At 43.0% G+C, this 14,872-nt stretch overlaps 1 protein-coding gene across 6 annotated transcripts in view; it reads left to right on the forward strand.

Annotated features, from left to right (window-relative positions):
- Positions 1-13,156, forward strand: part of KMT2C (lysine methyltransferase 2C) — a 144,340-nt gene extending 131,184 nt beyond the window's left edge. For all 6 annotated transcript variants that reach the window (XM_018089193.3, XM_018089194.3, XM_018089191.3 and 3 more), the window contains 14 exons: positions 578-725; positions 1,521-1,699; positions 1,794-1,948; positions 2,151-2,403; positions 2,980-3,119; positions 4,076-4,180; positions 5,586-6,705; positions 7,701-7,837; positions 8,006-8,148; positions 8,415-8,583; positions 9,491-9,607; positions 10,218-10,291; positions 10,775-10,883; positions 11,133-13,156. In XM_018089193.3, coding sequence (XP_017944682.1) covers positions 578-725; positions 1,521-1,699; positions 1,794-1,948; positions 2,151-2,403; positions 2,980-3,119; positions 4,076-4,180; positions 5,586-6,705; positions 7,701-7,837; positions 8,006-8,148; positions 8,415-8,583; positions 9,491-9,607; positions 10,218-10,291; positions 10,775-10,883; positions 11,133-11,225 — 2,942 coding nt within the window. In that variant the 3' untranslated portion in view covers positions 11,226-13,156. The remainder of the gene's footprint in view (positions 1-577; positions 726-1,520; positions 1,700-1,793; positions 1,949-2,150; positions 2,404-2,979; positions 3,120-4,075; positions 4,181-5,585; positions 6,706-7,700; positions 7,838-8,005; positions 8,149-8,414; positions 8,584-9,490; positions 9,608-10,217; positions 10,292-10,774; positions 10,884-11,132) is intronic.
- Positions 13,157-14,872: the final 1,716 nt, after the last annotated feature.

Genomic DNA, 14,872 nt, shown 5'->3' on the forward strand with positions numbered 1-14,872 from the left:
TGGTAGAGTGTCAGATGTCAGTGCCTTTTGCTTTTCCCCTTTCAAAAACACCTTGAGAGCTAGAAGCACTTTATTAAGAAATGAAGAAGAAAACCTTAAAATCAGGTTTTTTGTGTCCAGTACATATGACTAACCAGTTAGCTGAGGGAGCTCAAAGCAGTCTACCCGAAATGTATGCATTCAGTATGTATTTTCTGATGCTTACAATTTGGTCAGTTAAAATTGCTTTCTGTTAAACAAAACTTTATACTACCTCTTTGTAAGGACTCTTCAGTGATTAAAGTCCCTTTTCACCCCACTTTTCTTTTGTTGTTACAAAATTATTGATTTTTTTTTAATTTTGTGGGGTTTTTTAAATAAAAGAAGCATCCTCTCATACTGGCAGAAGGCACACTCAAAAGCTCTGTTTGCTCAAAATCTGCAGGTTTTTATAAAGATGGACATTAATCATGGTCAAAATTTTTTGAACTCCAAGTGGCTGAGAGTGGTGTCACCATCAGGACCCCACCCATACCCAGCAGACAGGATGTCTGTCACTATCCAGATGTCTCATTGTGCTCTGCCTTTCTGGTTTTAGTTACCAAAGCTCTGGGGCCAAAGCAGTTCCAGTTGCCTTTCAGACCACAAGATGATTTATTAGCAAGAGCAATGGCTCAGGGCCCAAAAACTGTGGATGTTCCTGCTTCCCTTCCAACACCACCTCACAACAATCAGGAGGAGCTAAGGTAGGTTTTCCTCGACATCTTCAAAATGGTATTTGGAGCAGATTCTGTGATCTTTTGCTAGGAGTAAAGAAATTAAATCCGTTGTGCCACATAGAGCAGAGAACAGAATGGGATTATTTTAACTCTTAATATGCCATGTGTAGAGAGCAGCTTAGTAAAATAGGGGATTTATGCCATTACTAGACTCTAGATTCTGTTAAATTGTTAGTAATTCCTTACTGTGCTCACTTAAAAGTGGAAGAAAACAATACAAACAGATATTTTTCCTGGAGCACTGTGGTACTGTAGCACCACGGCAGGTGACTGCTGTACCAGCAGCAGGACTCTGCCAACCTGAAACTCCCCAGCTCCACTCCATTTCCCATGTGAGAACTGGCTGAAATGTGAGTCTCCCTACAAAGGTGTTCTTCCCTTTTGCCTCCCTTTCGCTTGCCTAACCAAAATCTGGATGTCTTTGAGACGCTGAAGCCTGTGTGTGGACAAGGGAGTATGGGCGGGTGAATACACTTGAACCAGAAAGTTTAAATATTAAATTCTAGTTTTTTACACAGACCCATGGGGAACAGAGAGTTTGGCTCTGTTACTGCCTCTGTTTTTCTTTATGGATCTTTCCCAAGAAACCACTCTGTGCAATGGAATATGAGATACCCAGAAGTGATGGCAAACCACCTACTTGTGTGCGATGACTAGTAGGAAAAAGGAAGTTCATTTTAGCTCCCTGTCATGATTTATAACTTTGACTTATCAAAAGTTTTAGTCTGTTTCCAAAGCAGCTTTTTTCGGATTTTGTTCCAGGGTTCAAGATCACTGTGAGGACAGGGACACTCCTGACAGCTTTGTTCCTTCTTCCTCTCCCGAAAGTGTGGTGGGAATGGAAATCAGTCGGTATCCAGACTTGTCGGTTGTAAAGGAGGAGAACCCAGAACCTGTACCATCTCCCATCATTCCCATCCTACCCAGCAGCACTGGAAAAGGTGAGACTGCAGCAGTGAAAAGCTACAACTAGGATTTTTTTTGTGTGTTCCCGTGTGTGTAGGATTAACCTGCTGTTTTCTGTTTTAATTTCAGGTTCAGAAGCCAAAAGGAATTATATAAAATCAGAGCCTGGTTCAGGAGCATTACCTGGTTCTGGCTTCTTTGCCTCCCAGCTGGGACCATCCCAGAATGGTCCTAAATCTGGCCTTATATCTGTAGCAATTACTTTACATCCCACAGCTGCTGAGGTAAAAGAAATAAGATTGTCTTACGTATATATAAAGTACAACAGCAGTTAATATATTTTATATATAGTGACTCTGAAGGGGTTTTAGCATAATAAAAGCAGCTGTTGCAATCTTCTAATAATTTATTCCAATAATTTATATTTCTGCTGTCCGAACTGCCTGTCTGATGAAAACAAGGGTATGTTTTTCTTATTATTTTTAGAACATTAGCAGCGTTGTAGCAGCATTCTCCAACCTGCTCCACGTCAGAATTCCCAACAGCTATGAGGTTAGTAATGCTCCAGATGTCCCATCCTCCATGGCAGCCACCAACAGTCACAGAGTGAACCCATCTATGGAATACAGGCAGCACTTGCTCCTCCAGGGTCCTCAGGCAGGATCCATGGGACCTGCCAGGATCATGGGGTCTTATGGACTGAAGCAACCCAATGTGCCATTCCCTGCAAACAGCAATGGTGAGTGGGCTTTGACTTCCAGGCATTCAGTACCCAAATTTTAACTGAATCGGTATTAATGCATTTCAGCCTCATAAATTTATGCTCTAGAGTTAAATGATTGATTCTTGTTCTAAGTAGTACTTTTCTGTTCTTACCTGATCATGTGGACCTACTCCTGGTGTTACTCATAACTTAGTTCTGATCTATCTCTGACTTCCATTACATTGTCCACATCACTATTGGTGAGGCATTTCTTCTACAGTTCCCAACATTATTAGTTTTTTTGTCCAGTCTGGTTTTAAATCCATCAATCAGAAAGATTGTTCCCATGCTGGAAAGCTTGACACAGTTGTTTCAGCCTGTATTCCTATGTCAGTTTATTTACTTATACAAGAAAGTATTTTTGCCTTGTTTGCACAGTTAGTTTTAGGTCTGGTTTATAGAATTTCCCCATCAAGATGAGGTTTAAAGCCTGCATTCCATACCCTATCCAGGAGGATGCTACTCCTCTAGACCACTGAAGGCTACTGTGACCTCTCATAAATTAATTGGGTTTAATCTGATACAGGCTCTAACAGGTGATCTGTTCCCTAGGTCTGGCTGGCTTTAAGGATCACAGCCAGAATATGGCAGAAGGCTCAGCGCTGAGGCCTCGATGGTGCTCTCACTGCAAGGTCGTGGTTCTGGGCAGTGGGGTGCGGAAATCCTTCAAGGACCTGCCTTTCCTCAAACAGGTCAGTACCTGAAGTGCACAGCTCAGTCACTGCACTCAGCTGGGGCTCCTTGCATGTAACAGGATGGCACGAAGTCCACTGCTGTTTGTGCCCACCAAGAGCACGTCCAGCTCCCTTTGTAGGCCCCCTTCTGTGTGTGTCCTAATTCAGGATGGGACGTTCAAGCACATTGGTAGTACAGATAAAAAATGTCGAAGTTGCTACTTACATAAAATGAATTTCAGCGCATTTCGTAAAATAGTTCCCATCTATGGCAGTTTCCAAAGTTCTGCTACAAACCTCCTTCCCTGACCACTTCAGGGACCTTAATTCAAATTTATAAGGCACGGCACCATGTTGCCCTGTCAGGAGGAACTGTAAGAGCAGGAATACTTGCACTCTTTTTGGGCAGGAATCAGATTTTGATCTCAATCTCTTGTATTTACATTGGGAACTGTCATTCCTTCAAAAAGTGCTGTTGCTTTTTCAATGACATGGATGTAACTACACCACAAAGGCATAGTCAGAACTTACATACAGAACTAAAGGGCTCATGTAGCCAGGAAAGCACTGAATTCCCAGTAAGGTTTTGCAGATGGATCAGTAGATAAAATAGTGAGATCTGGCTTTGATTAGGCTGAAATGAGATGTTCTTTTGCCATCCAAAGATAAAAGAAAATGGATTTTGCTTTGCAGGAGTGCCTATGGAGCAGATGGGTGCATGGTATAGAATGTTTTATTTTGATTGTTAAACTTCTGTGAGTGGCAGGAAATGCTGAAGAACAAGGGTGTAGGTGGTGGTAGCATTAGATCTGTCAAATAATCAAGTATTTAAATCACAGTATCGCTCATTATTTCACAAATGTTCTGCAAATAAAGAGTTTCCAGCCAGATTGGAAGACTTGTTTCATTACACTTATTATGTGAAGAATGGTATTAAAGTGCACTTCTGATAATTGTCTGTGTTTGATTCCCAGGATTCCCAAGAAGGCTCTGATAAAATGAAGGACATTGTATTCTGTAGCAACAACTGCTTTGTTCTTTATTCAGCAGCTGTGCAAGCAAAAAACTCAGAGAACAAAGTAAGTATCAAACACTGGCAGGCCCAAGTGAGCCGAAATTATTGCAGCTATTTGTTGGAGAACAGAAGGGGGGTGAGGGGGGAGTTTGCACTTCTTTTGAGAGGTTTATAAATTAATTGCTCTGTATTCAAACGTTCAGATTCTGAACCAGCAGCGTGAAGTAAAATTGATATTTGCGGAACTTCGTGTCTGACAGATGCGTGGCGGAACAGCAGCCACGTTTGGCTGCCCTCCCAGGCTTTGAAGATGAAGCCTCGAAAAATGAGTCATTCAAATACTCTGAGCATTGTACACAACCACAGACACATTTTTAAGGGCTGTATCCTGGGTTTGGATTTGACTTATACAGTAAAAAAAAAAAAGTTTACAACTGTGCAAATAAGAACTGAACGGCAAGTTTGCAGAAAGACTTTTATTTGTTCAACGTCACTGGGAAAATACAATCCTGTTCCGTGACTTTGTTTGGGCAGAGCTGCCCTTTGAAAGCATTGATTACCAAAACACCAGTAAAGAGCCTGTTAGCTGACAGTGACGAGGAAATAGAGGTTCTTATCCTACTTATTTTTTCCGAAGAAATTAAATAAAAAATACAACCCTGGAGAAGAAGATAACTGTGTGTACATCCACATCCTTTTAGTGTCCCTTGTAGCTCATTTTCAGTTGAATTTAAACAGAGTAACATTTCTGTACAAGTGCATCAGCATGTACATAATTAAGTTAATTAAATGTCATGTTCAGCCTCTTGAGAATTTAATTTACTCTTTCAAGTTTAATCACACAAACCACGTTAAGCACTTCATAATCTAAACTTCCTTTGTTGTTCTTGTTTTCTCTCTTTGTTTTTTTTTAACAAATCTCTGCAGGTATAATTCTTGTTTACTGTGACTGAGTAGTTAAGTCCTTGAGGTGTATTTAATCTAGAGCCCTGCAGGAATTTCCTCTTTACTTGTTTCCAGGAAAAATATGTGGCATTAATTCTAAATCTTCCCCTTCTACCAAATACAAGATTCCTATGCTTTAAATTAATTCTGTGACCCATATTTTAAGGTTATTTTGTGTTGTAACAAAACTCTCTAAGAATTCCTAAGAACTAAATCTGCCAGTCAGCTTGCCGAGGGCAGCTGAGAGGTTTTGCATTCAAAACCTGGACAAGGGGTTATTTGTGCCTCGTCTTGTGTATTAAAGGGCACCATGCTCGAGTTGGGCTGGGAGAACTTCTGGGCTCCGTATCCTGGCTGTGGTAACACAGGTCAGGATAATTTCCATCTCTCTCTCTTTTGCTGCATCTTGATTTTAGACATTTTGAGAAGCCTCTCCCATACTGACCTGACCATGTTTTCAGGATACATTTAATGGTTGACAAGTTTGGATTTTTTTTCTTAAAGAGTTTTCTGTTGATTACCAGGAATCGGTCCCGTCTCTGCCGCAGTCACCGATGAAAGAGAGGCCGCCGAAAGCATTCCATCAGTACAGCAACAACATCTCCACTTTGGACGTCCACTGTCTGCCTCAGTTGCAGGAAAAGATTTCTCCACCATCATCACCCCCTATCATGTTCCCCCCCGCCTTTGAAGCAGCCAAGGTAGAGGCAAAACCAGATGAGCTGAAGGTAACGGTGAAACTAAAACCCAGGTTAAAAGCAATACACAGCAGTCTGGAGGACTGCCGGCCTCCCAGTAAGAAATGGAAAGGAATGAAATGGAAAAAGTGGAGCATTCAGATTGTGATTCCTAAAGGATCATTCAAACCTCCTTGTGAAGAAGAAATAGATGAATTTCTTAAAAAACTGGGCACAACCCTTAAACCAGACCCCGTGCCTAAAGACTACAGGAAATGTTGCTTCTGTCACGAGGAAGGTGATGGATTAACTGATGGACCAGCAAGGCTTCTTAACCTGGATTTAGACCTTTGGGTCCATTTGAACTGTGCTCTTTGGTCTACAGAAGTCTATGAGACACAAGCTGGTGCCTTAATAAACGTGGAACTAGCACTGCGAAGAGGCTTGCAGATGAAATGCATGTTCTGTCACAAAATGGGTGCCACCAGCGGTTGTCACAGGTTAAGGTGCACCAATATTTATCACTTTACCTGTGCCATCAAAGCACAATGCATGTTTTTTAAAGACAAGACCATGCTTTGCCCCATGCACAAACCAAAGGGAACTCATGAGCAAGAACTTAGTTACTTCGCAGTCTTCAGGAGGGTGTACGTGCAGCGCGACGAGGTGCGGCAGATCGCCAGCATCGTCCAGCGCGGGGAGCGCGACCACACCTTCCGTGTGGGGAGCCTGATTTTCCACGCTGTGGGGCAGCTGCTGCCACAGCAGATGCAGGCCTTCCACTCCTCCAAAGCCCTCTTCCCCGTGGGATACGAGGCCAGCCGGCTGTACTGGAGCATGAGATACGCGAACAGGCGCTGCCGCTACCTCTGTTCCATCGAGGAGAAGGATGGGCTCCCCTTGTTTGTCATCAAGGTGGTGGAGCAGGGCCACGACGATCTGGTCCTTACTGACACAACACCTAAAGGTAAATTTTGTGAACTAAGATCATGACTTTTGTGGTTTGCTGCTTGTTGTACTGGTACCTGTGGAACGATACCTGTTTCAGATGACTGTTGCAGACACCGTTCTAACCCAATGCTTATAAGTGAGCTTCCAGGGCCCATTTTTAATATCGTGCTATGAAGACTGAGGACACCTTTGAAGAAATTGTATAGGCTGCAGATAAGAAGACTTGTTCCGAGTCCACAGAGGAGACACAAGATTGAGTATTGAAAAATTAATTAAAGCAGTAGGAATGTCAGCACAGGTTTCCTCTCTTGAAAAGTGACTGTTTAAACACAGTACCATTGCTCAGTTGTCTTCAAATCAGCTGGACTCAAGTTAGGGAGCTTTAAGAAGACATTTCAGTGTCCACATTGTTCTCAGGGTGCATAAACGTCTCTGTCAGGGTGAAGAATACATTGGACCATAAATGTATGGGCAGGTCTTGGAAAACAGCTTGTGGGTGTGTGTGGGGATTGTAACAGTCCAGGTCTTGACTTCTTGGTGCTGCAGGTGCCGATAAACTCAGCCTTGCTCTGTCCAGTCAGACCACTGCCAGGGAATTGTCCACATATGAGTGCTGGCTACAGTCCATCAGTGGAAATAGAATACAGAATATATCATGTATTTTCAGAAAATTCTACTTTTGCAGGATTTGTCAAGAAAACTTGTCCATGTTCTTGTTGTCAAGGGTCTGAAAGTTTCCATGCTGAGAACACTAAAATCTTCATTCCTGAGAATCAAGGGTGCAGAGTCAGTGGTGTGTTTGTTTGGGAGTTGTTAAATCCCAAAAATTAGCAACTCACCAAATCATTCTCCACTTCCCTTTTTAGACCCTGGCCTGGCTGTGTAGGTAAGGACAAAAGCATTCTCAGTCCTGGGTTCAGGTTCCCAATGTCCTCAGGCAGTCGATTTAAAACTGGCGCAATAGTCTTTTATTGTTTTGATCACTGTAATTCTTTCCTGATGGTTGTGTAGGTGTGTGGGATAAAATCTTGGAGCCCGTTGCTTCTGTTAGAAAAGAATCTGAAATGCTCCAGCTGTTTCCCGGCTATCTGAAGGGTGAAGACCTCTTTGGTTTGACAGTCTCTGCAGTGGCCAGGATTGCCGAATCGGTGAGTCTCCACCACCCCCGTTCTTGCTGGATCCCTGTGGTTGTTGGATAGACACGTGAGAAGGGGAACAGGAAGAGGTGTGGAAAAGTAAATATTTTGTTACACGCAATGAACACCTAATTACTTGGATTTTTTTTGTTTGTTTTCTTTTTGTCTGTTTCTTTGCAGCTGCCAGGGGTTGAGGCCTGCGAGAACTACACTTTCCGCTATGGCCGAAACCCCTTAATGGAACTTCCTCTTGCCATCAACCCCACGGGCTGCGCCCGTGCCGAGCCTAAAATGAGTACCCATGTCAAGAGGTTTGTGTTAAGGTATTTTGTTTTAATTTCACATAGTACAGCCCAGGGTTTATAGGCTGCTTTAGGGTTATTTGTGCTTTCGTCTGCTGCTTACAAACCCTGTCGTCCTTGGCTGTGTATGTGCATGCCCCGGTCAGAGGAACCGCTTTGTGTCTCCGCTAGCTGGCTTTAAGTGTCTGTATGTCTGGAGGGGTTTTATAATGGGTCCCGTGGCTGTTCTTCAGAGAAATCTTCAGTTTTTCTTGTATTCTTTCCTGCTACATGCCCAATCCCTACAGGCCTCACACCTTGAATAGCACCAGCACATCGAAGTCCTTTCAGAGCACAGTCACGGGGGAGCTGAACGCGCCTTACAGCAAACAGTTCGTCCATTCCAAGTCCTCTCAGTACCGCAAGATGAAAACCGAGTGGAAGTCCAACGTGTACCTGGCTCGCTCTCGGATTCAGGTCAGTCCCACTGTGGAAAACGGATACTAAAAAAATTACGTGTGCTTTTATTTATATCTATTTTACATCTATATTTTGTAACTACTTTATTTTCTGTGTAAATATTTATGTAAATTCAGATCAAAAGCTGAAACTAAACCTATTGCAAAATTCCGCCAAGTCTCATCCCAAAATTGGGTGATTTTTATGTGGCAAATCCCTTCCATACATTTACATTAAGTAAGATTTCTTTCTGATTATTGTAAATATCTTAAAAATTCATTTGTTACAGTCATCTAGAAAAAAAGGGGTTTTTTAAGTTTTGGGGTGGGATTTTTCAGCAAATTCTCAAAACCGTAGTAAAACTTTCACTAAAAATAGAAATGCACAGTGGGAGCATGAGATGCTCAGGCCAAGCTGAGTGAAGTGGTACAAGACCAGTATGGAGAGCTCAATACTTGTCAGAGTTAATAATTGTAAGAAACCCATTGCTTTATATAATGCTGTTGGTTTGCTCCACAGACTGTTTTGCAAAAGCTTTGTCACTGATCTCGGCGCGTGCGGACACGGTTGTTGTTTATTTCAGGTTGGACTTAAACGTTGCTGCTGGGTTCCTATCAGCTTTCTCCAGTCTAGCAAGGCCCATTTTGTTTTTCAGTGAATTTATAGCCTTTACACAGTCAGGTGTCAGAGGGGTAGGAGCAGCTTTCTCACCAAGACAGCAGCCAAGTACGTTTTCTTGCATCTAAAAGTTCCCCGTGAAGCTGGGTTCTGTTAAGCCATCAGCTGTACATCAGTGCTGCTTCCCCCTCTCCAAGTAGTTTCCTTTCCACATTATTTTCTGCAGGAGCAGTTTGGGGCACTGTGAGGAACAGTGTGTCAATGCAGATTTATTACACAACTCTAAATCTCAATGTGTTTTTCACAGGGCCTGGGCTTATATGCTGCTCGAGACATTGAAAAGCACACTATGGTCATTGAATATATCGGAACGATTATCCGGAATGAGGTGGCAAACAGGAAGGAGAAACTCTATGAATCTCAGGTGCAGGGGGTGTTTGTTCATTCTCTCTTTCCCCTTCCCCATTTAAACATTGGTACAACGAAACAAACACTGTTCTTCTGCTTGATGACTTCAGGTCCCCTGTTTTACTTCATGAATTCAGGTCTCCTGATTTGTTTTCTGCTGTGCTATAAATGCAATAGGCAAAAAGTGTAACCAGAGGAATCCACAGTGGTTGTTATGAGTGTGCTTAATAAATCTCACAGCACTCTGGCCAGGTAGAAAAGAAGGGCTCTGGCAGAGGACCTCAGTCTTTAATGAGAAGTTCTTTAAATTTAAAGCAACTTCCTTCGTGTAATTGAGTGGCATTGTAACAGGGCCTATCTGTGCAGCACTGGAAACATGGATTAAAAGCACTATGGAAGCTGTGAGGGAAAAATGAACTGGCCAGAGGTTTATTTTTATGACCCATCATTCTCTGCAAACCCGTGAGGGTACAGCAGTGTGTGACTCCTGCTTTCCCTTGTGAGCCAGTGGGCAATGCCTGATCCAGAATGCAGGAGGGCACTTGGAGCTGACCCCCATTGTTGCTTCCTCATCGACAGTGAAGTAAAATCTTAACAAGAGCCCTCGTCCCAATTGTGTTTTCCAGAATCGTGGTGTGTACATGTTCCGCATTGACAACGACCACGTCATCGATGCCACCCTGACGGGAGGCCCTGCAAGGTGGGTGTCCTGGAGAGATCCCTGACCTCCTCCTGGGGCATCATCCACATTCCCTGACCTCCTCCTGGGGCATCACCCGCATTCCCTGACCTCCTCCTGGGCCATCACCCACGTTCCCTGGCCTGGGGCTGTTTGTGAGGCACTGACTTTGAGGTTTTTATTCTCTGAGCTGATACATTCAGTCTGCGGACTATTCCACCGAAATAATGTCTTCTTTTCCATTAGCTCTGCCCATCTTTCAGTATGTTTCATGGCAGCTATGAAGAGGGAATGGAATTTTTTTTTGATACTTGATTTTTTTTGATGCTTGATTATTTTTTTTTTGACGTTTTCTAGGTAAAGACACAAGTTACAGAGTAATATAATTGTATGTGGAAAGGCGGTGAGCCCGTGGAGCTAAGGCCATGCTGAGGTTTGGTTTACATTTGCCTCAAGGGATGCATTTTCCTGGGAGGTGACCTTTGTCCTGCTCTTTTCCCATAGGTACATCAACCATTCGTGTGCGCCCAACTGCGTGGCTGAGGTGGTCACTTTTGAGAGAGGACACAAAATCATCATTAGCTCCAGCAGAAGAATCCAGAAGGGGGAGGAGGTAAGGGCGAGTTTGGACCTTACCCACCTCTTGCTGGGCCCATCCATTTCTAGATACTTCCATGATTTCTGGCCCATGGCACAACCCATTTGTGCTGGGGGGAGGTGACACTTCCCTTCTTTCCTTTAAAACCACGCCAGTCCCTAAAAGCACAACCTCTGGTGTGTTCCGCTGTTGAACCTGTAGCCACAGGGAAAGCTGTGGCCAATTCTGGTTGTTCCATAACCATTCTCCCTCATCTCCTTCCAGCTTTGCTACGACTATAAGTTTGACTTTGAAGATGACCAGCACAAGATTCCATGTCACTGTGGAGCTGTAAACTGCCGAAAGTGGATGAACTAGAATGCATTCCTTGCTGTCTTTGAGGGTTGCTTGTCCCTAGGAAGAAGTGATTCACATTTTGATTTTGTCGACGGAAAATTGTTGCCTTTTTGAAGAGGGGGAAAAAAAAAAATCACTTCTGGAAGTACAGATTTCTACACAAGTATTTAAAAAGAAAAAAGAAAAAAAAAAAAAAAAGGAAAAAATAACCCACACAAACCAACAAGCACCAGAAGCAAGCCGGCAAAATCTGAAGCTGACTTTCCAGACACGTGGAGGTTAAACTGAGTTAACAGAATGGTCCAGCACTTTTGTTTTTGAGCTCACTAAGGAGAAACTGTTTTAACTTGGGCAAAGAACCGCTGGCTGACCTGCGGGAGGGCAGGTGGCCACTATGAATGTAAGACTGAAATCACCAGCGAAAGGGAGAAGTCCAAAGTGCTGGCCACAGCCTTATTTGATAAAGGGGCAGGCCCTCTAATTAAAGAAAAATTTTAAATAAAAGTAGACACCACTGAACAAGGAATGTACTGAAACGACTTCCTTAGGGATAGAGCTAAGGGAAAAAATAACTTGCACTAAAATACATTTAAATACTTGATTCCATGAGTCAGTTTATTGTAGTTTTTGATTTCTGTAAAATAAGAGAACCTTTTTGTATTTATTATTGAATAAGTGAATGAAGCTATTTTTAAAAAGAAAGTTAGAAGAAAGCCAAGCTGCTGCTGTTACCTGCAGAACTAACAAACTCTGTTACTTTGTATAAAAGTGTAAATATTTTGAGAAAAAAAAAATACAGTATAAAAATAGTTATTGACCAAATGCTACCAGACTCTGCAGCAGTTCGGGTGCTTATTCTCAAACGTCGATAGGGATGTTACAATATGATCTCATGTACTCACAGACATGCGATTCCCAGTACAGAATAACCAAAATCTCAATTTAAAGAGAGAGGGTTTTGTATGTTTAAAGCAGTCTCAACTGTGGTCTTACGAGAATTTTTTTAAGTAAACCTTAAGCCTGGTAAGGGCGTGTATATTACAACTCTGACTTTTGTAGATGTTTGGGTAATTTAGATTAATTTTATTTGTATTATATTGTTGCATCCCTATTTCTTAAGTCAGGTTTTTTTGTGCTTACAATTTGTGATAACTGTGAATAACTGCTAAAAACCACCCAAAATAGAGGCTGGACATGGGGTTTTTTTTCTTCAGCAAAAAGTAGTCAAGATTAGGTGACTGTTCAGCCTACATTAAATCATGTAAACAGCATAGAATCAGTTGGAGCTTCAGTCTGACGTGATAGCCTTCTTAAAAGGAAAACAAGGAAAAAAAATTAGGTGTAATGTGCTTGCAGCTGCAGGACTCTGGCAATAGGGTTTTGGAAAATGTAATTTAAAGATGTGTTTGTATGGATTGTTTTTGTTTACATTTCTTTAAAAAAAATAAACACTGTTTTGTGTTTGCTTGTAGAAATTTAATCAGCATTTTGAACCAGGTTAGCTTTTTATTTTGTACTTAAAATTCTGGTACTGACACTTCACAGGCTAAATATAAAAAAAAAATGAAGTTTTTTTTTTTGTGTGCACAATTAAAGTGGACTGTAAACTGTTGGTATATTCAGTAATACAGTTCTGAACTTGTAATGTATATGGCATGATGTATTTTTATCTTACAGAATAAATCAATTGTATATATTTTTCTCTTGATAAATAGCTGTATTAAATTGTTTCTTGAATATTTTTCTTCTCTTGTACAATATTCCAACATCCTACCAGTATTTGTCCTACAGTTTTTTCTGTTCTGTATAATAGTATCTAATGTTGGCAAAAAAAATACAAAAACAACACAAAAAAAAGAATTTTTTGAAGTATACAGAGTGTTATGGGTTTTGGAATTTGTGGAAACAGATTTAGAAGATCAGCATTTACGAATAAAAATATTTTACATCTATAAAGTACATCCTCCTGTTGTCATTTGAGGTGTCTGTTTTCTGCTTCTTCCAGGATTTGTGTCTGCTTCCACCAGCAAGAGGCATTTGCCTTCCCCCTTCTCCAGTGCAACCTGCACCCTAAATTTCACACTGTGGTGCCATGTCCTGAGCACCCTCCAGACTGCATTCCCTGCAGTCATGTTTTACCTGGAAAATCTACAAAAGATGAATATTCTGCCTGTGCTGGGATAATTTTCTTCATTGCAGCTGGTGTGGTGCCTTCCCTGCTCCGGATTTGGGATGAGGACAGTGTTGCCATCAGGGATGTTTTGTCCCTGCTGAGCAGAGCTCACCCAGCCCTGGGGCAGCTCTGCTGCCAGCGAGGTGGGCAAGGAGCTGGGATGGGACACAGCAGGGACAGCTGACCCCAACTTCTGCTTTATCTATTGAATTGTGACACCAGAGGTGTTCCCAGCAAGACCTCAGCACGGGTTGAGGCTAAAAAAAGACTCCAAGATTTACTGTGGAGCAGTGGGAAGCAGCCAGGCCAGAGCTGTTCTGCAGTGTTATTTATATCTATTTATATCATGCACTGTGGCTGCTGGAGGACACTCTGCTCCTCTGTCAGCCACGGCCACTACCAACTCCAGGAGCCATGGAGGAGGTACTTGACACAGAGGCTTAAAAATCAGCCCCGGGCAGAGTTTCTTTGTATTCTTTACAGGTGATAAATTCTCAGTGTGACAACGACAAGCTATGTGACAGCATCTACCCTTTTTAGGGACTTTTCCTTCTGTTCTTCCTGTTCACCCAAAGTCCACAGGGGCAGCTGGGAGCAGTCACTCCACTATAGGACAAAACTATGCATTTCCCCCTGCCCCAGGCAGCCGTGCAGGGCCCGGCTGGGAACAGTCACCTGGCCCAGAGCTGGGTGTTCATGGCAGAGATCTGTAACCCCGTTCAAATCTTCGTGTGCTGGCCTGGCTGTGTGGCTGCAGCAGAAACTACTGTGGTCAAAAATAATTCCCCACAGGAATAACGGCCACCGGCCAAAGCGCCATCGCCTCCGTCTGTTCCTGGAAATCGGCGCCGCTCCCGGTGACAGAAGTTTCCTCACCCGGAGCAAAAGGTCAGAAATTCTCTGTGGCAACAGACTGAGACCGTAAATAAAGCAAGCTCCTGCTCTGCCTGTTTGAGGATTTGTTTGGCTTTTTTGGGTTTTTTTACTGTTTTTGAAAAGACAAAGGCCACAAAAGAAAAGGCTGAGCGAGGCCGCTGCACAACAGGAGTGCCAACACAAATGTCACAGGAAAGCCCAGCACTCAGCTGGGACCAGCTGCACCAGCACCTTCTGGCTGCTCCACTCTGGCCCCTGGGAGCAGTCAGGGTTAATCAGACAGGCATCAGTGAAGCTGCTGCCCATCCTCTCATCACAAAAAGGATGGAATTAATTCCACACACAACAACCAGCAGGGCTGCCATTGCTGCCACTGAAAGGGTTCTGCTCCGAGCTGACACCGTGTTCCAGCCCTGCACTGCCCTGCAAGAGCCATCTGGGAGCTGATCTCAAGACTCCGGGTGCCCCTACAAGGGCACAGACCTCAGCTGACCAAGGGGGCTGGGGTTGTTTTTAGAGGTTGTTCTTGGTAAGAAGGAGCTTTGCTGGTGTCTAACTCGACTACTTCCATTGCAGTGCTTTATTTGGAAGAACTTCCACTTCAGCCCACTGTTCTGGT

Source organism: Manacus vitellinus, unplaced genomic scaffold (genome assembly GCF_001715985.3).
Source record: "Manacus vitellinus isolate BGI_N305 unplaced genomic scaffold, ASM171598v3 scaffold_12_pilon, whole genome shotgun sequence".
Lineage (NCBI taxonomy): Eukaryota > Metazoa > Chordata > Aves > Passeriformes > Pipridae > Manacus > Manacus vitellinus.